Source organism: Nelumbo lutea, chromosome 1, assembly GCF_056320005.1.
Source record: "Nelumbo lutea isolate HS-2025 chromosome 1, American lotus-T2T, whole genome shotgun sequence".
NCBI classification, from domain to species: domain Eukaryota; kingdom Viridiplantae; phylum Streptophyta; class Magnoliopsida; order Proteales; family Nelumbonaceae; genus Nelumbo; species Nelumbo lutea.
In genome coordinates this window covers 15,121,038-15,148,172 of record NC_142684.1, presented here as the reverse complement: position 1 = coordinate 15,148,172, position 27,135 = coordinate 15,121,038, and the positions used below count along the sequence as shown (strand labels likewise).

Genomic DNA, 27,135 nt, shown 5'->3' with positions numbered 1-27,135 from the left:
AAAGCCATGCTTACTGAAAAGCTATCAAGCCATGAAAACACCCCTCCAAACCTGCCTGAATTTACCAACCCAGGCCTAACCCAAGTTTAACCAAACACAACTTGGGCTGGCCTTGGGTGGGTTTGGTTGGGCCTGTCTGGGTTGTGATTGGGTTTCAAAGTTTCTTTGGAACCCAATCAATAAATGCTATTGATAAAAAAAAGTGCATAAATGCTATTGATAAAAAAAGTGCATAAATGCCATCAATAAATGCATATATACAAGTTTTATACATACATACGTACACATACATATATGTGTGTATATATGTATATAAAGATGCTTTTGTATATATAAGTTTTATACATACATCTTTTTATAATTGTAATTATAAAAGGATGCTTTTATAATGAATAAAATGCACGATGTGTGTGTATTTGCACATTGTTTGTGCAAGAGTGGGAGTTTAGGCTAATTGTATACTTGTTGCAAATAACTAATATACTCCAGGATGTATATGATAGTATAAGTATGTGGGCTGGCTTGGGTTGGGTTGGGTTGGGCTGAGTTTAGTTCAGGCCTGAACTCTTTGGCCCAGGCCCAGCCTAGAGCATGAAAGATCAAGCCCAACCTGTGCAAAAGCTTGGGTTTGGCCCACCCAAGTTGCAACTCTAGGGAGCAGATGCACAAGTTGGAATAAGCAGTATGAATAATAAACTAAATCCAAAATCCAAATTTCAATCCCACAACCTGCTGCAGTAGATTTTTGATTATTTTTGTTGGTTTGAAATAGTATTGTATTAAGATCAGAAGAAGAGTACAAGAACTAGACCATGTACGTCCATTCTATGTATAGCATTATATGGCCTGTTAGCAAGATATTAACAGCAGAACAAAATAATCCTTATAAAAGCTCAAGCCCAACCTGTGCAAAAGCTTAGGTTGAGCTTGTCCAAATTAGAGCTCTAGGCTTCAGGCGCACAAGTTGGAGTTAGCAGTATGACTAACAAACAAAATTTAAACCCCAAGTTTTAATCCCACAACCTGCTCCAATAGATTTTTATATTTTTTTGTTTGAATCAGTATTGTATTAAGATCAAAAGAAGAATACAATAACAAGGCCATTTACACCCATTCTGTAGGACCATACAGCCTGTTAGCAAGATATTAACAAGAGAACAAATATCCTTATAAGAAAATCAGTTATAATCTAGCCCTCTAAATTCCTTGTGCAATAGAATGAAGAAGCCGATACCAAGAATGAATTGGGAGATTTCAAAATTCAAATGAGAAGGCATGGAACACATGTTTATTGGGGAAATAGAAATTAAAACACTTGGTGAAAGAAACTTTGATGAAATCTGAGGAACTGATGATTAGCTATGATACCCTGGTAGCTGTACATGCCTAGCTTAATTGTATTGTATCCAAAACTTATTGGATATGATAACAGATAATGCATGAGTACTTTTAGATTAACTCTATTGCATTTACACCTTTATAATATGTAAAGTGGTATGTTTTAACAGATACTATAAAAATATCTGGACATGTTAGAAGTTTTATTAACTTCAGCAAGACATAAGTTTTGAAAATGACATTTAGCTTTAAAAACTAGATATAAACGCATGATTTACATGGAACATCCATGCCTTTCCATGTCCATAATTTTAGGAAATGTAGTCGTATCCCTGATTCCTGTATCTATGTCTCTGACATTGTGTCCATATCTGTATCTAGGCATCATAGATGATTAAACAGTCTATGTTAGAATTATTCCATGGCTGAAGGTGAAAGCAAGAAATCACATTGGATGAAACAGGCATAGTGATTAGAGTTGAGCATACTGATATATAAGTATGGCAAGAAGATGAAAAAAGCACTTTCTGGGTGAATGGGCCATTCTAGGGGCATTTATCCCAACCTGACCAACTGAGGGTAAACCACCTAGCTTTTAAGCAATTAAGCTGACTGAGCTGGTTGGTAACCCTATGTCATCTCATTAATAGTGGGTACGGGTGGATTCGAGCTGAGACGAGCTGAATAGTTAGCTATTCAAGCTCGGCTCACCAAGGTAGTACGAGGCTCGAGCTCGAGCTCTGTTTGAGCTAGAACCTTGAGCTCGAGTTCGACTTGAGAAAAATGTTTTATAAAAATAAAAAATTATATATAAAAAATATTTTTTATTTGATATTTAAAAAATAAAAAATTATAATAATTAGTTATTATTATATATAAAAATAAAAATAAAAATATCATATCTATAATATTTTTATTATATATATTATTTTCTATATTATTATTATTATTTTTTTTTGATAGATAATAGTAACTTTTATTAATAGAAAGATTAAAAAGGAGGATACAACGGGAGGGAGGGGTAAAATCTCTTAACCTTCCCTAAAAGTTTACTTAATATTACAAAACTGCCCATAAAAGAAAAGCTCTTCCCACCCCTTGCTTAGCCAAAGAATCCGCTAGGGAATTAGCACACCTTTTAGTCCACTGAAACTGAACTTCCATATTTTGAGTCAAATGCTTAATTCATAGTTGTCAAGGCGACGCCTAGGCGGGTGCCTAGGTGACAAGGCGCCCTTTGAGGCTCACCTTGCCTAATCGCCTAGCAGTTTTGTACTATGTATTGTAAAATACTTTTTTACTCTTTGTTTTTTGACATTATAATTATAAAATAGGCACTATTAAATTAAAATACTCATTTTGTGTGTTTATATACTAACTCTTTTTTATTATTTTCTTATTTGTTAGGATTTGATCAATACAAACATTGCTAAATGCTGTATTCAACCCTGAAAGACTTTAAAACCTGAACCAATACAAACATTTCTACTACTATATTTTTTGAATTTTCTTTTCCTTCTTTTTTTTCTTCTCATGAATATATTGATTTTCTATACATTAACATGAACTCTTTATACTTTTTTTTATGAAAATTATGAATTATTATTAAGGAAATATGGCTATGGTACCTAGGGAACTACCCTAGGACGGGCGCCTAGGCAACAAGGCGCCCCCCTAACGCCCAGCCTTGCCTTGGCGCCTTGAAAACTATGGTTTAATTTTCTTTCTCATTTAAGTATTTCCACAAACTGAAGTCTTCCTTCTGCAGCCACCTAATAACCAGGCTCGAGTCACCTTCCACCACCAGTTTTTTGATATTCAGCTGCCGTGCTATTTTAATTCCTTCCAACACTGCCAGTATTTCAGCCCTCAGAGAATTCCCCCAACCAATAGGCCCCGAATACATTGCAATAATTTGGCCTTCTTCATCCCTAAAAGCTCCACCTAAACCTGAAGGATCTGGGTTTCCTTTGCTGCTTCCATCAAAGTTCAACTTAGTTTAACCCAAGGGTGGAGGAGTTGGCTTGCGAGCCTCACGAGCTGAGCTATATTAGGCTCAAGCTCGGATCGATTAATAAAGGAGCCTGTAAATTGGGCTCAAGCTCAGCTCAAAGCTCGGTTGAAACCGAGCTGAACTGAGCTTTTCATGAGCCAAGCTCGAGTAGCTCGTGAAGAGCTCGGCTCATAGCCACCCCTAATAGTGGGTACTGAAGGAGAGGGAAAGTAGCAGAACTGTGGACTGCTATCTGAGGTCTTGGAATTTTAAACATGACTAAGACTAAACAAATCAAGCTCTTAGACCTGATGAAACAATCATGTAAAGGACATTACCCAATGTCGGTCCCTGCCATCTGAGGTCTTGGGAAGATAGACTGGATACAGACCAAACTTTTGGCATTTTTTTTTTTGCACAAAGTGGCAGCACTTAGACTCGAACTCACATTGTGATGCTTGTCAGCCTGAGGTTTTACCATTACATCAAGGAATGGTGTTGAAGTTTTTTATCATTCTCCGTCCATCCAATTTCCAAGAAAAAAAAAAAAACAAATTAAAATTTTTTTGAATCATAGCCATCTATTTGGTGACCCTATGTTCATGTGCTTTGCAACAAGTGTCGCCATTGGCGTTGTCTGCATTAGAGAGATTGCCGATCACCATGTTCATGTGCTCTACAACATGCACAGAGAAAGAGAGCGGGAGAGAGGGAGAGAGGAAGATAGGAAGAGAGAGAAAGCGATTTGAGGAATGAAGAATTAAAAAGGCATATGTAAAATATAAAAGTAAAATAAAGGAATAGAGAAATGGTGATTATCAATTAAAGCTTATAAGTTGTAATGAGAAGAGCAGCGGAGCTGCAGAGAAGAAATGTTCAGACAATGAACTGAGGAAGAAAGAGGAATGGTAAAGTTCAAGTGATTCAAATGAAAAAAGTATGAAATAATTAATGAGATACACACCTTTTGATAAAAAGTATTAAAATATTACTTTGTTTGTTCCAAAAATCATCATACCTCTGTTGACATTCAATTCTTTTATTATTAAAATATAAAAAGTATTAAAATATTACTTTCTTTGACCCAAGAATATTCATAGCCTCTGTCTTCATTCAATTCTTTATCATTAAAATAATATTAAAATTAAAGTTTTCAAAAGTCATCATTCGTTGTACTTCAACAAAATTATATATTGATATATTCATTTAACATGAATATAATTGCATCACTAATATCGATGTACATATATGCATATATATAATTTATATACTTATACTATATAATCGAATCAAATAGACTTCTATTTGAATTTTGTTTGATAAATTAATGGGTAAAAATATTTTATTCGAATTCAACCGTTAATGGTATTTGAATAGTCCGAATTTGATTCAATGACGTCGAATCTCGAATTCGAACTTGGATTCTCAAATAACGTTTGCACCCTTAACCTAGTCATAGTGGTCGTTATGTGGTGTAGGGTTTTTTCGTTCTTCTCTTGGGTGATATTCTTTGTTCTTTTAATAAAATTTTTTATTTTACTAATAGATTTAGTAATAATAGGAGTGTAAATCAGGATACACCTAGGATTGGAAACAAAGAGATAACTCAATGTGACCATTTCCGGAACCTTGGTTCAATAATTCATAACAAGGGAGAGATTAAGGAGGATGTCACCCATATCATTAGAGCAGGTTCAACAAAAAGGAGGGGTGCATTTGGACATTTGTGTGATAGGAGATTTAGATTAAAAGGAAAATGAGTGTGGAGTAGAGTGTTGGACAGTCAAGAAAAAACATGTCCAGAAAACGAGTGTGGTAGAAATGTGAATGCTAAGATGGATGAGTGGAAAAATTAGAAAGTATAGAATCCGGAATGAAGCCATCCATAGAGACCTAGGAGTAGCTCCTATAAGTGATAAATAGGCTAAGATGGTTTGGTCATGTGCATAAAAGACCACCAATAGCTCTAGTTAGAAGAAGTGATTTGTTACAAGTGGAAGGGGCTAGAAGTGCTAGGGTAGACAAAAAAGGACATGGATAGTAGTAAGAAACAGTTTAAGCATGGTTTTCGAGCAGCTGTTGACCTGGACGGTCGGACCATTTGGCTTGGGAACCATCTAGGCAACCGGTTTCCGTTTTACCCCAAACCTAGTCCCTGGCCAAAAACCATTGAATCAGTCAACGATCCATTGACCCGGGCAGTCGAATTGTCGACCCGTCGACCCATTCAATGTTTTTTTGGCCATTTTTTTTCTTTTTAATTATTATTTTTTTTAATTTTTAATTTTTGTCAGAATGGGCCATCCGTTCGAACCGTCAACCCAGAAACTGGTGGCCAGAATAGAACGGATAGGCGAAGCTAGCACTTTCAATGGGTCAGGTCTACCCGACAGACTTGAACTGGCTGAACCGATTATAACAGTTCTGGTTCTATGATTTTGTCCAGATTAATAATTGGGTTGGTTCTGGTTCTTACTTGTCCCGAACCGATTCAGACCCTGACCCAATTATTTTATTAAATATATAATATTTTCTTATAATTTTTATCATATTTTATATTTGAAATGGTAAATTTGATAGATAATATTAGTTAAAAATGTTTATTTTATTAACATATAACTAATGTAGTATTTTTCTATCATTTTACTAAGGTTATATTATCAAAATTTAAATGTTAAGGTATTATTTAAATAAAAAATATAGTTTTCAGAATAATCGGGTCTGGACCTGATAGATCCAACTATTGACTAGGACAGTTCTGGGTGTGTGATTTTGTCCCAATTAATAATCAGTTTGGGACTGGTTCTACCTCGACCTGATCCATTGATAGCCCTAGGGCAAAGCAGGATTCATGTAGCTGACCTCATATAGTTGGGTAAGGCATGGATGATGATGATGAGGATTTTACTATCTAAAAATGATTATCATCTCCAACTTCAAGTATGTTGGTTCAATTTGAAATGATCAAAAGTATTGACAATACAATGTATGCTATAATTTTGTTCTAAACTCCTGATTCTAATGTTGGTTTACTTGGCTTCTCTATTATATAAAGTGTTACTTATTTGAAGGTGGTAGTTGTAACTTATATCTGTATTTGTAGTTGTTATTTTCAACCATCAACAGTAAATGTTTTTAATTTATGAAAAATTTATCTATTTTTGATTTATAGGGAAACAACAAGGTCTTCAGGTAACTTTGTCGACTCAGATGTTTCTAGGATTAACCAGGCATCTACTTTAATGGTTTCCTCTAATTTTGAGGTAAGTGCTTCTACGTTCATATTGGTCTTTTTTCTCTTTGTTTGCTTATCTCATTTTCTCCTTCACTTGCTTTATGACTCATCATTCATGTCTTGCCTTCTGTTCTAGTGAACACAATTCCCTCCATACTTTATGTTTGGATTCAGACATATTATAAGCAATTGCTTTTCCCTGGAATAACTTTGCAGTCTTTGCACATGATTCTTTTTGTTCTCCTTGTAAGGAAAAAATCTATTTGACTTAAAATTTGATCAACTTTTATATCTAATTAAGTATTTATCCTTCTTTTTAAATATATGTTTAATATTGACAATATTACAAGTAATTGCAAATTCTAAAACTGTATCTCCTATTTCATTCCCTTCCGAAGACTAAGCCCTATATGCACCATATAATAATCTGCACTTGTTTTCTCCATATGCCCATTTAAATCACCTGTAGAAAATCTTCTATTTTCATGGAATTACTTTGATTTGTCCGAAATTGATTGTGGTTAGAGATAGAGACTATAACATTGGCTATATAGTCAGATTGCATTCTCCTTGCAAACCTTATCTTAATTTCTCCATGCTAATAACATGGACAATTAACATTGTTTTCTTTTGATAATTATGGACAAATAACATTGTTAATATATGTAGTACAAGTGTAGAGATGGTGGACTGAATGTTAAAAGCTAGTGTGTCTTATTATTTTGTGTTAATGAGCCTTCTTACATGGGTTGATGTAACACTACTCTCTCATGCAACCTATGAAAGCCTATGAGTCACCATATCTCATTGGTTCCTTTTTTGTATCATTGTGTTGCTGCTATTATTGTTTTGCTATGAGCATTGAGTTATCAAAAGGTTCTACCAATAATAAGTTGATCAAAGGCATGGCTGTTGAGGTTGTAGAACATGCTGAAATTGGTCCATAGCTGGTCCAAAGAGTGCTTGTTGTGTTGCCATGACCAATGATATGATGATGAATTTCCTGAAGGCATGGTTCAGAAATTATATTTCGAATTCCATTGATAAATTATACATCCAAGATTGAAAAGCTCAGAATACCATTGATTTTTTCTGATATTTCATTAAAATTGTTAATTTTTTAATAATTGTTTCCTAAACAAATTAGATGGTTGGCTTACTATTCTAAATATGATTCACTTACTAAGACTTGATATTTCTAAAGAAAACAGAGAAAAAAGACAGCAACTACAAAAGAGGATTCTCACTCTAATAAATTCCATATTTTTAGTATTTTTTTTGAGAAAAATTTCATAGTTTTAGTAACTTCCCTGATTTTATCAGATTATCTAAATATCATAGTGAAATTGGCAAAATATTCTAGAAATTTCCTCATTTCCGTGCATGGTGTAACACCCATGCATTCCAAAATTATGAATCATACTTTGAAGGAGCTTAGCATATCTCTGATGTTTCATACAGGTTCATTTTGGAAAAATCTTGTTTCTTGCATCTCAACTTGGTTTCTGTGCCCCTTTTCAGTTTGTTTGTGGTGTTGATATTAATGGCAGTTTACTCAATTTATCTTTTGTGCAGTCCCAGCCAAGGAGATCACGCAGCCCTTCACCTTTCATCCAACCTGCTTCCTGTTCGATAGTGTTTCGTTCAGATGTGGTGTTCATTCTTCTGAGGAAGGCATATAGAGATTCTCATCTAGGTACTATTTGCCGAACGGTAGGTATTGGAAGTGCTCTTTACCTGTGCTGTGGTGCTCAATTATTTTCCTTCTTTCCCTGGCTATTGAGATTATTCTGGTGATTAAGATACTTTCACTGTGCTTCAGGCCTGTAGAATTCTACAGAAGCTCATAGAGCCCGGTACACCACTGCAAGCATCGGTATTATCCAGTGAATTGACATCTTCAGTTTTTGATGAGACACTGAAAACTGAGGCATCCAATTATGTGTCCTTAGCTGATTACTCGGTCTTGTTTGGAGAAGAATTCAAAATACCTGATGATAACTGGGAAACAAATTATTTTAACGTCTTGGATATTAGTTCCATAGAAGAAGGAATTCTACATGTTCTCTATGCTTGTGCATCACAGGTGAATTATGGGGTTTACATTCATTTACCATGTGGCCAGAAGATTACTTTTGTCCCTGTGGCATGTATATTGGTTAAATAGAATACTAACATTTCTATCCCTTTTACTCTATTGTAATCAAATTTGCAGCCTCTTCTCTGTGCCAAGTTGGCTGATAGTAGTTCAGACTTTTGGTCTGTTCTACCGCTAATGCAAGCCCTTCTCCCAGGTACTACATATCCCTTTTTTTTTCAATCCTTTTGAGCATAGGTATGACTTTGTTTTAGGATATTGTTTACAATGGAAAATTGGAAATATTGCACATATGGCGATCCATATAATGAACTGGTAATGTAATAACCATCATTTCTTACATCACTTAGAGATGTCTAAATGCCTAGATACTATGACTACATGGCTCTAGATTGAAACATGGGAACTATATAAAGTTTCAGTTTATGACAGGTTGTCCTTTTTATCTTGTGTGCTTATAATCCAAAATTAAAAAGAAAAAAAAAGCAGAAAGAGAAGAGATTTGCATTTTCAATCCAATTAGGTCTGCTGAAGACAGATAATAATGACTTTGTTTCTGATGATCATATTACAGTTTTCTCTGTAAGTTCTTTAGGGATAATTAGTGTTAGAAGTTTAGATTGAATATTCGAAACTTAATATTCGTATATATTGGATTATCATATTAGGTTCTCTTTGGAATTCCTTCACATTCTTTTGGGAATTAAACGAGTTAAGTGCTTTTCTTTTTCTTCCTTCTCCTCCTTTTCTCAACTGAACTAAGCCTTGTCCCAATTCCCGACTATATGGGGTTTTGGCTACATGAATCATGTTCCATCATTCCATTCTGTTTAGTGCCATATCCATTGTTAAATTACAGGTCCTCAAATGATTTATCAATACTTCAATCCGTATCCTTATTTTTGCTAATAAAATAAAATTTTCTAAAATAAAAATAAGAATACAAGAAAGGTGACCAGAAACCACCCGAGAGAAGAAAGAAAGAAAATAAAAAACTCCAAATCCCTTCCAAATCTCCAAACTAGAAAAAACCTAACAAGAAAGAATCTACAAGAATCAAAATACTCCAACATTGAAAAAACCAGCAGCCCTCCACCCCTAAATTGGATAAGCGGACTTCCAAAGTCCAAACGACAATCTCACAACAAACTAAACCCTATATGAGAGGACAAATAAAGAACAAGTCCCAACACAAGATAATAGTCCAATCCCAAGATGAATTGAACACGATTAGATTGTCCCTGTTCCTTTAGAGCTTTCTTGAATTTCATCACCTTCTTGCTTGGCCCAAGGCCAAACAATCCACTTCTTAATCTCACAAGAATTTGACACTAAATCTTCTCGCTGCAAGTGTAGCCTTCCTAAAATCCCTTAAATCTTCAGACTTCTTCTTGGCGCTTTCTAATTCAAGCACCTTGTTCTTTTCAAACAACTGATATACTCCTAGACCATAGTTGCCTAGGTGGGTGCCTAGGTGTCGCCTAGGCAATGAATTTTTTTAAGTAAAAAACATATATATATATATCCTATTGGTAGCTATGGTAGTTCCCTAGGTTCCATAACCATATTTCCTTAATGTTTATCCATAATTTTCATAAGTATAAATTTCATGTTAAAGTATAGAAAATCAACATATTGATGAGGAGAAATAGAAGAAAGAAAGTAAATTCAAAAGTTATTGGGGCTGAACCCCAATTTTTATTATAAGAAAAGAAGAAAAGAAAGCTATGAGACCTATGCACTAGCCAACTGCGTCACCACCCCATCGAATCGCTTACCAATTAAAAACGACCCGAAACTGGAACTGTTATGGCCATTGGTTTCTGAGTTGACAGTTTGGCCGACTGGTTCGAATGGACGCGTTCTGACAAAAAAAATTAAAAAAATAAAAAACAACCAAAGATGTAGCTCCGGTTACCCCAGAATTCTGACATATAGATGTATCTCAGTTACTGAGAAATCAGTCAATTTGGTGCTTGTAATGGGGGGTTCTCAGGCTTGCCTTGTTGTTGGGAGGTTCTGTTTTGTACTTTTAAAAGTTTAATCTAATAAATTTCTTTCCTTTTCAAAAAAAAAAAAACAACCAAAAACCGTTGAAAACATTGTTTGGGTCAATGGCGGTTCCCGGGCCGAACAGTCTGATCGTCTGGGTCAATGGCGGTTTGAAAACATTGTTTGAGACAATGAAGAAGTGTGGCATGAATTGGTTCATCTAGAAGAAGGTGGGGGAAGACCATTGAGTTCATTTGTTAGAAGGTGAAAAAATCAGCAGGTTTTAAGAACCAAGTCTCGAAACTTTCTTGGAGTGAAGGAAAGAGGAAGAAGGAGGTATCAGAGTGGATGATTACAAGGTATATCTGATCTGGAGAGACGAGCCTGCCAAAATGTCTAAGAAGTTCGATGCCTGAATCAGGATCAGATTCGTGTCTGGAAGAATCTCAAGTACTTTTGCTGGATTCGTCTAATGGTATCGTGCAAGACAAGGTCGTAGTAGAGGAAATCATCTGGAATCAATGATAGTCAAGTATACGGACCTAGCCGAGTTTGAAGGGGATGGAGCAATAGCTCTAGATATTGGGTCAAAGAGCATGGGAAGTCCAAGAAAGACTGACAGTAGGGAGTTGGACCTGGGGTCTGTGGGAGAAACAACCGCAGAGGAAGGGGAGCAGTTGTTTGAGGAGGAAGTAGTAAGGAAATTGGTTGTAGTAGGTAAACTGGGGGTGGATCTAGGTGGGAGGACTGAAGGAACTTTGGAGAATTCTGCTAGTGGCACTAGTAAAACAGGGGATCTCAGAAATTTCAAAGGGTTGGGTAATAGGTAATTGGTTCATGTGACCAAAGTTTTTCACAGGTTCAAGGAAGGGTTAGTTGGGGACAGCCCTTGCTGCAGATTTAAGAGACTTTACAAAAGAAAACGTGTGAAAATTAAGGCTAAAGGTCAACCCTTATTGAAAGATTGAGACAAGGTAACATCTACAGAGTTAGACCCGGCTAACACGGCGTCGGATTCTCTCCCTTCCATTCAAAAAGATGAGGAGTTGTCAAAGGAGGAGAGGGAAAGAAATGGGTTAGAGGTCCCTGTTTGAGGGGGAAGGTAAGGAGAGCTTAGATGAGAAGGAAGCCATTGAAAAGGTGGCAATGGAAGGAAGGGGGAAGGATGAAAGAACAGGAGGGGTGGAAAATAAGGAAGCCATAGAACTTCAGCTTGAGGAACAAGGGGAAAGGAGAGTGGGGGGAAGTGGAAATGAAATGTTCTCTAAGGATGGCATTCCCAAAAAGGAAAGGGTGGGTTTCGATAGTCTAGTGTATCGACAGGTTGAAATTGGGAAGTCTCTTGGATTATTCATTCTTGCAGGGGGGAGGGAAGTGGTGGTTAGGAAAGCAATTGAACAATTTCAAAGAAACAGAAGGGAAGAGGCGAACAAACTGAAAGTTTGGGGGGAAGGGGGAAAGGCGAAGGGGGAGAGGAAGGAATAGTGGATGAAGAATGATGGGGGAGCTGCAAAGCAGTGGTTGGTGAGGGGGGAAGCTTTTGAGGAATTATAGAAGTCTCGGGTTTGATAGGGGAGTTTTGTTTCTGGTGCCTTCAAGGTTGCACTTCATGCTGGCATTTTTTTCCCGGTTTTGTGAGTTTATGAAAGAAAAGATCAGAAGAGGTTCCAAAGACAAATGCTGGAATTTGGTCATGATTGTGGCAATTGTTAGTATCTTGGTTGCAGTTTGGGTTCTGGTCTCTCCAGCATTTGTCCTAGTTTTAAGAGAGGATTTGGATGTCAGATTAGGGGATATTTTGGAGTTTCAACTCTGCAACTTGGATGGATTTTAGTTCTGTTTTTTCTATCAGCTTTTTGGTGTTGGTTGTATATGGGTGATTCCTTATCACCTTTCAGGATGTAATGTTTTTCTTCTTTTAATGAATTTTCATTTTATAATAAAAAAAAACAAGAAAAGAAAATGTGTTAATTAGACAAAATTTTAAGTTCTTCCTTATTGGTTTAGGTTTTGAAGTCTTTCAGGGTTCAATACAGCATTTAGTAATGTCTGTTGATTAAACCCTAATAAATAAGAAAATAATAAAAAGAAATTAGCATATAAACACACAATATGAATATTTTAGTTTAATAATGTCTATTTTATAATTATAATCTAAAATAATTAAGAATATAAAAGTATTTTATAACACAATGTACAAAATTGCTTGGCGATTAGGTGAGGTGAACCTCCATGGGTTCCTAGTCGCCTAGGCACTTGCCTAGTTATTGCCTTGACAACTATGTCCTAGACATTCACCCTTTCCATTGGCTAACCTGGCATGCTTACCTGATCTCTGGTTATCATGTCTGCCTTCATCTTTTGAAACATTTTCTTTGACTTCTGTTTTAGGCTCTCTCACAGGCATCGGAAAATTTTCCTCTAGATTTTTGAATATCTTCCTAGTGAATTCCTCTTCCTGTAAAATCGACAAACCCAAGGCCTTGCTCAATTCTACCTCTATATTCAATACCTTTTCCAAGTCAACTGAGTTTTCAATTTCATGGGTTTCATCCACTGTAATCTCATCTTCACTTGAATCACCTTCCTCTTTTTCCTCCCCTTTATCAACTGAATTCTCATCAACCTCCTATAAAGGTGTTGTTTGATTGTTTCTTTTTCTTTTATAGACTCTGGAACAAGATGAAACCAAACTCTCTCCTCCATCCGTATTGTCGATACTTCCTTGTCCTTTGTTTCTGATGCCGTATCTCTTCTCCACTCTTCCATTTTAACCAGAACCTTCTCAATTCTTACTTCTTTCTCACAGCTTGACAAGCCCAACCACATTGTTACTGATAGTCATTCTGGACCCACCTTTGGCTCTTACTTCTCTTTGATCTGCTTCCAAACCAGAATCTGTGAACCCACTCCACCCTTCTTTCCTGGAACCCGATTCCCCCAACCCAATCTTTCTCTTGAAACACATCCCCCCACTCTGCCCCTAACCTTTTTGGTTCTCCCCTCTAACACTTATAGTAAACCTTCTCTCACTTCTTTTTCATAAGTACCTCGAATTTCAGCATGCAGCCTCCCTTCTCGACAAGACTTCCTGCACTTCCATGTCAGCTCCAACCCCCAACTCACCTTTGTTCCCACCCTCTTCCTCCTCCTCTTGGATATTTTTGGAAGGAAGGAAGCTCCCACTTTCTCTTCGTTCAGAACCCTGATGCCAGAGAAAAACCCTAGATCATTTTGTAACTTCTGCCTTCAATACCAACATCCTGATCTCCAGCCATGTTCTGAATCGTACCACGACCTCTTCCACATGCTATTGCTGCAACTCCAACTTCCCTTCTTCTAGATGAAGTTTCATCCATAATCTTTTGATCAATCACCTTTCCAGCTCTGGAACTTCTGCCTTTCTCAATCTTTTCTTCCTTCTTATATTTGTACCTTGTGATGTGCTATTGATATTCGCCTTTCCCTTTTATCCCTGTCTGCATGCTTTCTATCATCTTTGACTCCCAAAGCCCTCCTTGGTTTTCCTTCTATTCAAATACATTCCCTTTCTTTAGGTTATCCTCAAGGTCTTGGCAAACACATCGCTTGGGTCAGCCCGCACTTCTCCTTGCCTGGATACAGCTAAGTTGGAAACTTAACTTAGCCCAACACATGTCTTGACCCACTGTCTTCATCATCAGTTGAAAAATATCCACATGTTTGGTATTAGGGTCCTCATGAGCCCACCAATTACTTGGCCCAATATCACCCATGGGCCAATGGACCAAACTACTTAATATAACATGATTTTCCTTGTCCTCATTTTTTCCCTCTAATCCCCTTATATAATACCTCTTTGGCCTTCTCCTTCCTCACCGAATCATCTTCCTTCTCTTTTCTCCTTTATATCTCTTCCTCTCCCTCCCCAACCTTCACCCTTTCCATTTCTCCAACTCCTCACTCCCCCCTTGCTCCCCTGCAACTCCTTTTCCATCACCATTGTTCTAACACCAAATGTAGGATCTTCTCCTTCAATTGCTAATCTGATTTCAAAGACCCCACCAATCACCAGAAAAGTACAGTTCTAATTTCAACAGGATTATTTGGACAGTCTCAGTCTTGACTCTCAACCAAAACTCATGCGAACTTGAGTTTGTTCCACCTTTGATTTTGAAAGTTGTATCTCTTGAACTTTCAAAACACCTCTTCTATTGCTTTGAAAGTCTGGGTATACATATGAAGTGGTATCCTGTATATGTTAATCCAGAAATAGCACCTTCCTACCGTATTCGTCACTTGCCCCACCATTGGATACTATTGACCTAATCTCAGTTCAGGGTATCTATATCTTTCTTCTGCTTCATCTCCTTGAATATTTTCTGGTTCTTCTTTTCGCTTGAATATGAACAGAATTAGACCAGTGTTCAATCGCCTCACTATTTGGAAACCTTTGTTTCTCCATTCATTCCAAGCCCAACCTCCAACATCTCTTTTGTTTGGATCTGAATCGAGGAAACTACCTACTAAGTACACATCTCAAACTTCTAATCTTACTTCCACCTTACCAACATCCTGCACAAACACTCCTGAAGATGCCATAGCTTCTCACACATCACAAAGGACAATAGGAGTATAGGACCACCTGGACCAGAGGTATAAAACAGAAATTATGGGTGAAGGAGAATCAAGTGTTATGCTGAGCTTCAATATATTTCTACTTCCCATATTTTTTGTGGGTAAATTTCAAGCACAAAGATGTTCACAGCTCATGAAAAAAAGAAAAAAAAAAAAGAAAAGATGTCTACTGATCATCGGTAAGTCGATTCCAGCATAAGGTCAAGGTTCCAGACTTTAAGTACCCAAGCAATAAAAGTGGAATCCCCTTGATAAAAGTAGTTCTTCTAGATTTTCCTGCAAAGGAAGTTTTGGGGTGAGTCGATCCCTCCAAGGGTTGGAGCCTTTTGTTGGGAAGCCTTTTTGGAAAGATGTAATACCTGTGACTTGCTTCAAAGAAAAGGGCCTTCTTGGTGCTTGTCTTCTAATTGGTGCATTCTTTGCAAGGCTAATGGTAAAAGCTCCTACCACTTATTGATTTCTTGCCCCTTTGCTTTTGATATTTGGGACAGGTTTCTTGCTCTAGTTGGTTGCAGATGGTCCCCTCTGCCGAATATTCAAAGTTTGTTTAGTCCTTCTTTCCTTAGATGGCCTAAGAAAAGGGGACAGATTATGTGGAGGTGTGTAAGGGCTGCTATATGCTGGACTTTATGGGAGGAAAGGAATTCCGGGATGTTCTCTGAAAAAGAAAGAAATAAAGAAGGTATTATTGAAGTAATAACGGTTAGGATGGTGCAGTGGTTAACATCTTTGGACATGTTTGATGATATATCTTTGGGGATGTTGCTGAATAGCTGGGTGGAGGTGGCAAACTCTGCTCCTGCTCGTTCTGTTGTGTGTCCTGTGTGGTCATCACCAGACCTTGGGTTTATAAAGTTAAATTTTGATGGGAGAAGCGAGGGCAATCCAGGTTCTTAAGGTGTAGGGGGAGTCTTCAAAGATGAGAGTGGGAAGGTGATTGCAATGTATGCAGGTCCCGTTGGGGAGGGGAACTCTCTTAGAGCTGACATTTATGCTGTATTGGAGGGTAGAAGGAAGGCAAAGGATCTGAATATACAAAAGCTTGTTGTTGAAGGTGACTCTAAGCTGGTTACAGATGGGTAGTGGACTGGAAATTTGCTAATGAGAGAAGGGAAATTAAATGGCTAACTAGGGGGCTGGAAATCCAATTTCAGTGGGTGAAGAGAAAAGGAAATGCATTTGTAGACACTGCAAAGCAGGGGGTGGGAAGAGATCAAATATTTTGGGCTGTATTGTAATTTTTTATTTTGTTCTCTGGGGGAGAGTTAGGTCTTTTTACCTCTATCTGCAGTGCTGTAATTATTTTTCTCATCAATTTAATTTGAATTTGTTATTGATCAATAAAAAAGCAGCTCTTCTAGATGGTGATTCTTTTTGGGTACGTTGTGAAACATCTTAGTCTTCATGTTAAATATGAAAGGGAAAAATGCATTTCAAGCACTTTACAAATGCTTTAGGCTTTTATGATACAACCACTTGGACTGATGTAGATCAATTTTTTGAACATTTTGCTGTCTGTGGCATGGTGTAGCACTTCGCCCTCCTGTAAACAGCACTTCAGATCAAGTGGATGATAATTTTTTGCAGTGGAAACAGCCATCTGTGCAGCATGCTCTATCTCAGGTTATCATGTGATTTTGATTTATCATCACTATTATTATTATCATCATTACTATTACTATTCATCTATTTTGCACACATACAAACATATATGAATACATATGTGTATATATGTATGTGTCTGTATGCATTTTGCTGACAATCAAATTATAATTGCAGATTGTAGCAGCATCATCTTCATCAGTGTACCATCCTCTTCTTCATTCTTGTGCTGGCTATTTATCATCCTTTTTACCATCACATGTTTGTTACTCCTAAATCCTACCATCCTCTAAATACAATCTTGTCTCTTTTCTATTTTTTATGTTTCTGGTGTCATGTTACTATAATATTTGTATTAAAATCCTTGTTGCACAAATGTTTACCATTTTCTGGGTTCCCCTTGAAATGCAATAATTAATTTTTTTAGAGTTCATCAAATAGCGTTCTATTTTGGATATGAATAGCATTAATTCATTTGGTCGAAAACTTCACTTTAGGCAAAGGCAGCATGTGTTCTAATTGATCTGTGTTCTGGGCCACTAGCACCATGGATATCTACTGTGATAGCAAAGGTTTGTTACATCATTTTGACCGTTCGTTTTTTATTACTATTTCTTTGATTTCAGGACTAACCTTTGTTACAGGTTGACCTAGCTATTGAGATTTTGGAGGACCTTCTGGGCACAATCCAGGTTTGTTTATCATGTTCTTGCATATTCCATATAAAGTAAAGATATTTGAACTTATTTTTATTTTATTTTTTTTCAAATTGTGGCCAAAGGATGCCACTTTCGTAATTGATAGACAGGGCATCTTGAAAGATTGAATCCCCCTCCAGGTTGTGTTGCATGAACATGGAAAAAATATTCTCAGGGATATGTTCAAAATCAATTTTACTATTGAAACATTTGGTATCTTGTGCATTCTATCATCATATTACTTACAGAAGATTAGGTAATTAAATAAGGTTTCTCTTTGTGCCACTTTAATAGGTTATATGAAGAAAAAGATTACAATCAACAATACCATGACTCTAGAACATGTACACATCATACAATAATTATTACTTTATTTCAGTTTTTATAATTATAATTTTTAATTTTATTAAAATTTGTTAAATTTATTTAATTATTATTTTGATATAAATAATGACACTACTTTTCAAACAATAAATATGTTTTCATTTTTAACATATAACTGTGTGGTTTTACACATAATTGTTATAAAACATATAAATCATTTCAGGAAGATAAAATAAATTATTTTTATAATTTTTAGGTTTTTTGTTATTTTTTTGGGGAAAATTAAAACTTAAATTATTTATTTCAGTTTTTAAAATTATAGTTTTCAATTTTTATTAATTTTGTTGGGAAAATTTATTTATTTAGTATTTTTATATAAATTATAACTTTATTTTTTCAAATAATAAATATATTTTCATTTTTAAAATACAACTTATATGTAAAATATATATCATTTATTTATTTAGTATTTTAATTTTTGGGGGAAATTAAATCTTAAATTATTTTTTTTCCAGTTTTTATAATTATAACTTTCAACTTTTACTAAAGTACAAAAACAATCTAAAAACAGTCAGTGTACAGTTTTATCAAACTAGCCACCGATACACTTTCGTATTGGTGCATATCGAGCCATATCCATCGGTATGGTCCGATATGACCCAATATGGAGGCGTATGGTGCTGATATGCACAATTTGTGGGCATATCCCGTATTAATGGCCATGGATACCGATATAATATGCCCTGTATTGGGAGAATTGTATTGGTACTTTAAACTTGGGTACAAGGGAACTCTCAAATGATTTTTGGATGGATGGTTGGTGGCTTTATTTGTTCTTTCTTGAGAGTTTATCATATTATTTAAACTTGAGCATTGGCATCTAGGTTTTACATCTTGTTCAGATTTAGTTCTGATCTTTAAATCTCTGCAAATTCTTTAGCTTGGAGTGGGCTGGGGAGTGCTAAATTTTACTTGGGCAGCTATATTACTAGTTAACTATTTGGGTGTTCTTCTCCCCTTGATGTTTTCTCTAGTTCTTTACAAATTTATCTCTCCCTTCTTAATTGTGTAATTCTTTGGTTTAATTTTCATGAAATCATTTCAGTTATAAAAAATGTAGAAGGGTCATTGTAGTATCCTTGAGTGTAGAGAAAAGCTCCCTCTATTACTGATTCTGCCAAGTTGCCCATGACACACCTGCCAAAATTTTTTAAGTGATGGTTTTATGGGATGGGGGAGACCAGCCTCTATTGTTGATGTCTCTTAGCATGACGAAGCTTCAATTCTCTGCCATCCTTTCTTAACATCATCAATTGCATATCAAGGCAATTGATTCTCTAAATCTTTTAAGACTATCCCTGATTTATTAGTGGTTTATTTTGTTTGCAAGTTAATTCATCTTGTTGCTTTGACATGTGTTTAGGGGGCTCGCTATTCTATTACTCGAGCTCGGGCTGCTCTCAATTATTTGATTTTGGCTTTATCTGGACATATGGATGATATACTTTCTAAATATAAGGTGCTTCTTTACACTTAAGTTGCTCTTTGCTATGTCTGTATTTTTTGTTTTCATGTTTTGTATGGCTCTTTCAGTAAAAGCTCCATTGAAAATCATCAGCATCATCATCCTTGCCTTATTCCAACTATATGTGGTTGGCTCTCCATTGAAAATTATGTGAACCTATATTTTGCAAAGCAAAGAACAGATTGAAGGGAAGAGCCAAATAACTGGCCATACTGGTCTGCGAAGAAGCTAGCTTTAAATTTCTTATTCTGCCAAGAAAAACACTATTCAAATTACCATTCATTCCACTCTGTTGAAATACTTAAATATCTCTGAAATAGCTTCTTAATCTTTCTTAAACCTACCCAATCTGTTATTAGATACTAGGACCAATGAATTAGAAGTAAAATATACCCATAATCCAAATAAGTAGATTTTATTACATCAATGACCCTCAAAAATTTTAAATAAAATTCCTAAGAAAAGATTTTAAAATGGATTAGGTTAGAAAACTAACTAAATGCCATAAAGGGTTCACCATTTTTGTCCACTTCCTATTGCTGCATTATCTTCTTCCTCTGATACAATCATGTTTTTTTTTTTTTTTTTTTTTTTTTTTTTTATAAATAACAATACTAACTTTTGTTAATGAGAAGAAATATATGAGTACATCATATTGGAAAACCCAAGTGGGGAGACTAGCCTCAACTAACCTCCATAAAAGATGCATCAGTCCCTAACCAATTTGGCCCCAATCTTGATACCCCTTGTTTTGCTAATTCATCTGCCAATCCATTGGCAGCCCTTGGGACCCACACCACTTTTGCCTGCAACTCTTCTATAATTCTTTATAGTTCTCTCAACATATGTCTGTAATTCCTGGTTACCTTCTGCTCATTCTTTATCTGCTCTTCTATATTCTTTGCCTTTTCCCTCAGACCTGTGATTACTGCCTAAGTCTCTATTGGATCATTTTTAGGCTTATGGAATATGTTCATGACAATGAAAATGTTCTGTGGATCCAATGGTCAGATTTGAAAATATGTTTTCTGAAACCTTCCCCAAGAAATTATACAAGATTGCTCCTATTGCCTTGTCTTGAACTTTTTGCTCTTTTTTTTTTTGCTCCTTTCTCTTCTTTCAATCCTTGGAATTTCTGGTAGACTGATTTTCATTAGACTCTCCGTTTTGAAAAGTGAATTATCCTTGAATTAGTATTGCCTTAGAGATCAAGCTCAGGCTTAATATAAACTTCCTTCGCTCCATTTATTTTTTATGCACTCAATGATTATCCACGTTTTGACTTTTGGCCTTCTAACTTTCATATTAGATCACTTTGAGCTTGATTTTTATGCGCTTGATGAATTATCCTCACCAGAGGAGGGTACACAGTGCATCCCCTCCGGGGGTCCGGCCATTTCTGTCCTCACCAACCCCTTTTTCCTCAGATCTTCAGAGATCCGATTGTCTCAACCTTGTCCTTGTTCCTACACCAGGCTACTGCTGATTCATCATTTTGAAGTTTTAGCATATATTTATGATTATGAAATGAACAATGTTTCAAGAAGATTCAGTGGTTGGATTTGTAGATATGGCAGCTTGGAATCGAAGACCAATCTGTTTCATTTCTTTAATCTTTGGTTCTTCCTTTCAATACTTTAATTTTCTAGTAGACTTTGTTGCATCCGGTTGTCTCTATATGATAAATTGTTCCTATGATTCTTCTGTTCTTTTGCTTTTTATTTACATGTTATCTGGTGTCATTAATTGTTCTGTTTTACACTTTCCTTTTCACACCTTTCAGGAAGTAAAGCATAAGATACTCTTTCTGGTGGAAATGTTGGAGCCTTTTCTTGATCCTGCCATAACACCAGTGAAAAACACAATTGCTTTTGGGGATGTGTCTGCAATTTTTCTAGAGAAACAAGAACAAACTTGTGCCATAGCACTCAATGTAATCCGTACAGCTGTACATAAACATGCGGTTCTTCCATCGATGGAATCTGAATGGAGGCGTGGATCAGTGGCTCCAAGGTAGTATTAATCTGTATCTATTTTTTGCAAGGAGAGATACATAGCATCTTACTGGTTGGTTTTGCATTTAAAACATGAATGACTATTGGGTTTATATCTCCTTATGTTTGACTCTTATGTCTTGTTTCAACTTTTGTTGAAAGTTCCACAAAATTTCATAATAACCATCAGCAGTATATACAAATTACAATCACTATGAACTTTCACAAATATTCAAATTATTGTGATCTGAGTAAGTTTTTAAGAATTGTTTTGCTTTTGGGTTTTTTTTTTTTTTTTTTTTTTTTTATATATATATCTGGAAAACAACAGGAAAATTGATATGGTAGAAATATTCATCATCATCTAAGCCTTATCCAACTATGGAAAAATCTCTGATTCCGGAAAGACTTATGAATGCCCACCTGATTGGTTACCTCTTTATGTAAAACATTAGATTCCAAGTATTATTGTTCTCATAAATTAAAGCTCTGGATTGCATAGTTTTCAGGGTGCCAAGGCGAGGCTAGGCGATAGGGGGGTGCCTAGGTGATGGATTTTTTTAAGTAAAAACATGTATCCTAGGGTAGTTCCCTAGGTTTCATATCATATTTCCTTAATAAATTATCCATATTTTTCATAAGAAAAGTATAAACTTCATGTTGAATTATAGAAAATCAACATATTCCAACATATTCATGAGAAGAAAAAGAAGAAAGAAAAGAAAATTCAAAAAATATAGGGGCTGAACCCCTATTTCTGTTATAGGAAAAGAAGAAAAGAAAAGGTGGAAGAAGAAGAAGAAATTAGTATATAAAAACACAAAATTAGTAAAGAAAAAAGAAGAAAGTGTGTTGATTGGACAACATTTTATGTTCTTCCTTATTGGTTCAGGTTTTGAAGTCTTTGAGGGTTCAATACAGCATTTAGCAATGTTGTGTTGATTAAATCCTAACAAATAAGAAAATAATAAAAAAAATAGTATGTAAACACACAAAATGAATATTTTAGTTTAAAAATGTCTATTTTATAATTATAACCTAAACAAACTAAGAATATAAAAGTTTTTTATAACACACTATAGAAAACTGCTTGGCAATTAGGCGAGGCAAGCCTCCAAGGGCGCCTTGTGACTTGGGCGCCCGCCTAGGCGTTGCCTTGACAACTATGCTGGATTTTATTATGATCCTGTTCAGATCCAGTTAGGATATAGACCTTAAAAAAATATCTGTTTATTATTTGGATCAAAACCTTATTCGCATTAATCCAATCCAATAATCCTGTTATATTCCAATGTACATACTGATTATACACACCTGTTCCAAATCCAGACCACAGACAGCCCTTGTTTTTTGATAAATGGTGAATTTTATTGGAAGGAGGAGTTCCTTTGAAACAGAAAAGATACAATACTGTTATCAACAGGTTAAAAGGAGCTTACTAAACTTCCCCTAGAACACTATGGAAGGATTGAAAATTAAAGAGTCCCTATCCCTGCTGAAATGATCAGTAGTGGTACCCTCAAAATCCTTGAGAATTACCACCCATTGTCTGAAAATGCCCTCCATTTTCCCAATGATTTGTTAAGGGTAGTCCTTTTGTATTTAAAAATCCTCTGACCACAGACAATCCTTATTTCTTGTTTGAGCAATTATTGTGAAAAATTCAGGTCTAGACAATGTCATATTTCAAAAAGCTCAAGTTTATTTATTTTGATTTTTGAAAGCACTAGGACAATCCATTTGGTTCGCTTTTATCCTTGGTGACAAAAAGTGCTGCATTAAGTAAATCTATATAATTAAAACAGTTGGTGACATTCAATAGCAACTGTATCTTTATCTTTTGTTGGAATGGATTGAGTCATACAAGTTTCTTAATGCAGTGTACTTCTTGCAATTTTGGGACCCAACATGCCATTGCCACCTGAAATTGACCTTTGTAAATGTCTAGTTTCTAAAGCTGCTGAGCAAGAATCTTTCTCTGTTCAATCTGTATCTTCTGTCCCTCGTCTAGGAGGTTCCTCTTCAAAACCTAATAACCAAGATGAATGTGATGGGAAGGCTGACCTGTATGAAGCATCCAGCAACATCGATGCTTTTGAAGATGTAAATCTTTTGTTTGCTCCTCCAGAGTTGAAAAACATATCACTGAGGAATGTCTCTAACATTTTTGAAGCAAGTATTCCTGAGAAAAATGGCTCAGAATCTGTTCATGTTGATAACAGCATTGAAGGGAAACATCTAATTGAAAAAGGTCCGAACTACCAGTTTCAGAATGGCCTAATCATGGATGTTGGATTTTCTATTGAATACTTTAACTTGCAGGCAGATTACCTGCAACTTATGAACCATCATGAGTCTGAACTTAGGGCTTCTGAGTTTCGACATTTGGCATTAGACTTGCACTCACAGCATGAGATTACCATGGAGGGACATGATGCTGCCATTGATGCATTGCTTTTAGCAGCAGAGTGCTATGTCAATCCTTTTTTTATGACAGCCTTTAGAGGTGTTCCAAAGGTTATGAACAAGATGAATTTTAGTGGTACTACAATTCCTCAAAAGTATGAAGTTGAAGATCTGAGAAGGGTCTCCAAATGGAATAAAAATGACTTGGAAATTATAGCTCAACTTGAAAGAAAAAGAGACAAAACTGTGCTGCAAATACTTCTTGAAGCGGCAGAATTGGACAAGGAGTATCAAATAAAGGTATCAAATGGGGAAAGCTGCCCGTATGATATTGCAAAAGAAGAGCGTGGCATAAAATTATCTCCAGAAGATCTGAATTCTGCAGATGCTGTGACATTGGTTCGACAGAATCAGGCTTTGCTGTGTAATTTTCTGATTTTACGATTACAGAAAGAGCAATATTCTATGCATGAAATCCTCATGCAAAGCCTGTTATTTCTGTTGCATTCGGCCACTGATCTATTCTGTCCTCCAGAACATGTAATTGACATCATACTGGGATCTGGTGAATATCTTAATGGTCTTCTTACATCTTTCTATTATCAACTTAAAGAGGGTAATCTCCAGCTGGACCCTGAGAAAATATATGCTGTGCAACGAAGATGGGTGATTCTTCAAAGATTAGTCATTGCAGCTAGTTCTGGTGATGAAGGGCAAGACTCAACATTCAACTTTAGCAGTGGATTTCAGTACCGAACTTTGGTTCCACTTTCATCCTGGATGCAGAGAATACCTAAATTCTCTTCTAGCCCCTACCCTCTTGTTAGGTTCTTGGGGTGGATGGCAGTATCTCGTTATGCAAAAGGTTACCTCAAGGATCATCTCTTTTTTGCCTCTGATCTGTCCCAACTGGCATGTTTACTATCTATTTTTGCTGATGAATTTGCACTGGTAGATAATGCAGTCTACCAGAAAGACGAGGCTCTGAGGTCTGAACATACAGGAGATGCACAAGATCATCCAGTCAAGATGTTTGAACTTCCTGATCGGTCATATGGTGACAGATGTTTTCATGTTCTCTACCCTGACCTGCATAGGTTCTTCCCCAATATGAAAAAGCAATTTGAATCTTTTGGGGAGATTATTTTAGAGGCTGTTGGCTTGCAACTGAGGTTGCTTCCCTCTAGTAGTGTTCCAGATCTATTGTGTTGGTTATCAGATGTCTGTTCATGGCCATTTTTGGCCACAGTAAAGGACCAAAATTGCATTCGAAATGGTTCTGATGTTTTGAAAGGTTATGTTGCTAAGAATGCCAAGGCAATCGTACTATACATACTTGAAGCTATTGTAGTTGAGCACATGGAAGCAATGGTTCCTGAAATACCTCGAGTAGTGCAAGTATTAGTGTCATTATGTAAAGCTTCATATTGTGATGTTTCGTTTCTTGATTCTGTTCTGCGTTTGTTGAAGCCACTTATATCATATGCCCTAGGAAAGGTATCTGATGATGAAAAACTGTTAACTGATGAATCTTCATGCCTTAATTTTGAGTCGCTATGCTTTGACGAGTTTTTCAGTAATATCAGACAAAGGGATGATTGTCAGGATGATTCTAGGGAGAAAATATATCAGGGAGCTCTGTCCATCTTTATATTGGGTGCCATATTCACTGATTTATCCTTTCACAAGCAGATGGAAGTTTTGAGATCTTTAGTTTCATGGGTTAACTTTACTACTTTTGAGCCAACATCTTCTTTCTATGACTATCTGTGTGCATTTCAGAATGTCCTTGAAAGTTGCAAACTTCTTTTAGTTGATAGCTTAGGAGACTTTGGAATTCACATACCAGTTCAGAAGCCTCAATTTACTGACATATGCAAGGCTGAAGTCCATGCTGATGACTCGGACTTCTCTTCTTGTCCTGATAATGCAACTAAAATTTCTGAGAAGTTTGACAATTCCAAGGATTTAAATGGTATTTCACATAGAAAGGGCTGTGCTTTATCTTCTGAAGTAGTAGAAAGCTTTTCCAGGGACTTAGAGGGTTTGATCTCCAAACTTTATCCAACCATTGAGCAGTGCTGGAAGCTTCATTATCAGCTTGCAAAAAAGCTGATTGTTACATCAGCCAAGTGTTTCATTTACTCAAGATGTTTGTGCTCCATTCAAAAAGCTGTTATTAGTGGAGAGAATGACAATGAGGATCTCATTGCAATCAATTCAAATGATCATTTCTCTATTCATTGGAAAGTAGGTCTTGAAGGGCTTGCTGGAGTTGTTGTGATACTTCAAAACAACCATTGCTGGCAAGTTGCATCTGTTATGCTTGATTACCTACTAGGGTTTCCTCAGTATTTTTGTCTGGATAGTGTTCTTGGTACAGTTTGCTCTGCAATTAAGCATTTTGCTTCTCATGCACCAAAAATCTCATGGCGCCTCCAGACTGATAAATGGTTGTTAATCTTGTTCACAAGAGGCATTGGTGGCCTTCGTGAGCATAAGGATTCATTAGTTGATTTGTTCTGTACAATGCTTGGTCATCCAGAACCTGAACAAAGATCTATTGCACTGCTGTACTTGGGAAGACTCGTTGGCCGAGATGTAGACACTGGAACAGCAACCTTACCATATATAGTCTGCAATAAATTGGTTGCATCTCACCTAGTTACCTCTGTTTCTGAGCCAGTTCTCTCTGTTCTAGTCTCAAATACATGGGAAAGGGTAGCTCTGATTGCATCTTCTGATCCATCCATGCTTTTGAGGGTTCATGCAATGGCACTTCTGGCAGACTATATCCCATTCGCTGAACGCAATCAGTTGCAGTCCTTTCTTGGTGCAGCTGATACTGTGGTTTGTGGTTTTGGGAGACTTTCATATCCAGTGTTTGATGGGCCACTAACATGGCTGTCGTTAGTTCTTCTTGCAAATGCTTGCCTGTACTCCCCAGAGGAAGATATTGCTTTGATTCCTCAGAGCATTTGGAAAAATGTTGAGACATTAGGAATGTCAAAAGCAGGTAGACTACTTATTTTCTTTTAGTTTCAAGATCATTTATGGGAGACTGAATTCTTTCCATTGATGCTCCAATCTCTTTTCTTTTCCACCCATTTCTGTTCCATCTTTCATATAGGAGGAAAGCTTGGGGAATTGGAGAGGGCAACCTGCCAAGCACTTTGTAAATTGAGAACAGAGGAGGATGGGGCTAAAGAGGTAAGGCGCTAATTTCCCCCTACAATAAGTGTCCTTGTTCTTGTATCTTCTCAAACCATTATGTGTTATCCTAACATCTGTCAAACCTGCTGCATGATTTTGT

The 27,135-nt window shown here is 36.3% G+C and overlaps 1 protein-coding gene across 2 annotated transcripts in view; it reads left to right on the top strand.

The window, feature by feature from the left end:
- Nucleotides 1-27,135, top strand: part of LOC148873645 (uncharacterized) — an 88,625-nt gene that overhangs the window by 40,879 nt on the left and 20,611 nt on the right. For both annotated transcript variants that reach the window (XM_088965983.1, XM_088965984.1), the window contains 12 exons: nt 6,504-6,594; nt 8,142-8,279; nt 8,389-8,652; nt 8,782-8,860; nt 16,805-16,896; nt 17,053-17,136; nt 17,373-17,447; nt 17,520-17,567; nt 19,321-19,416; nt 21,206-21,435; nt 23,297-26,838; nt 26,953-27,032. In XM_088965983.1, coding sequence (XP_088822109.1) covers nt 6,504-6,594; nt 8,142-8,279; nt 8,389-8,652; nt 8,782-8,860; nt 16,805-16,896; nt 17,053-17,136; nt 17,373-17,447; nt 17,520-17,567; nt 19,321-19,416; nt 21,206-21,435; nt 23,297-26,838; nt 26,953-27,032 — 4,819 coding nt within the window. The remainder of the gene's footprint in view (nt 1-6,503; nt 6,595-8,141; nt 8,280-8,388; nt 8,653-8,781; nt 8,861-16,804; nt 16,897-17,052; nt 17,137-17,372; nt 17,448-17,519; nt 17,568-19,320; nt 19,417-21,205; nt 21,436-23,296; nt 26,839-26,952; nt 27,033-27,135) is intronic.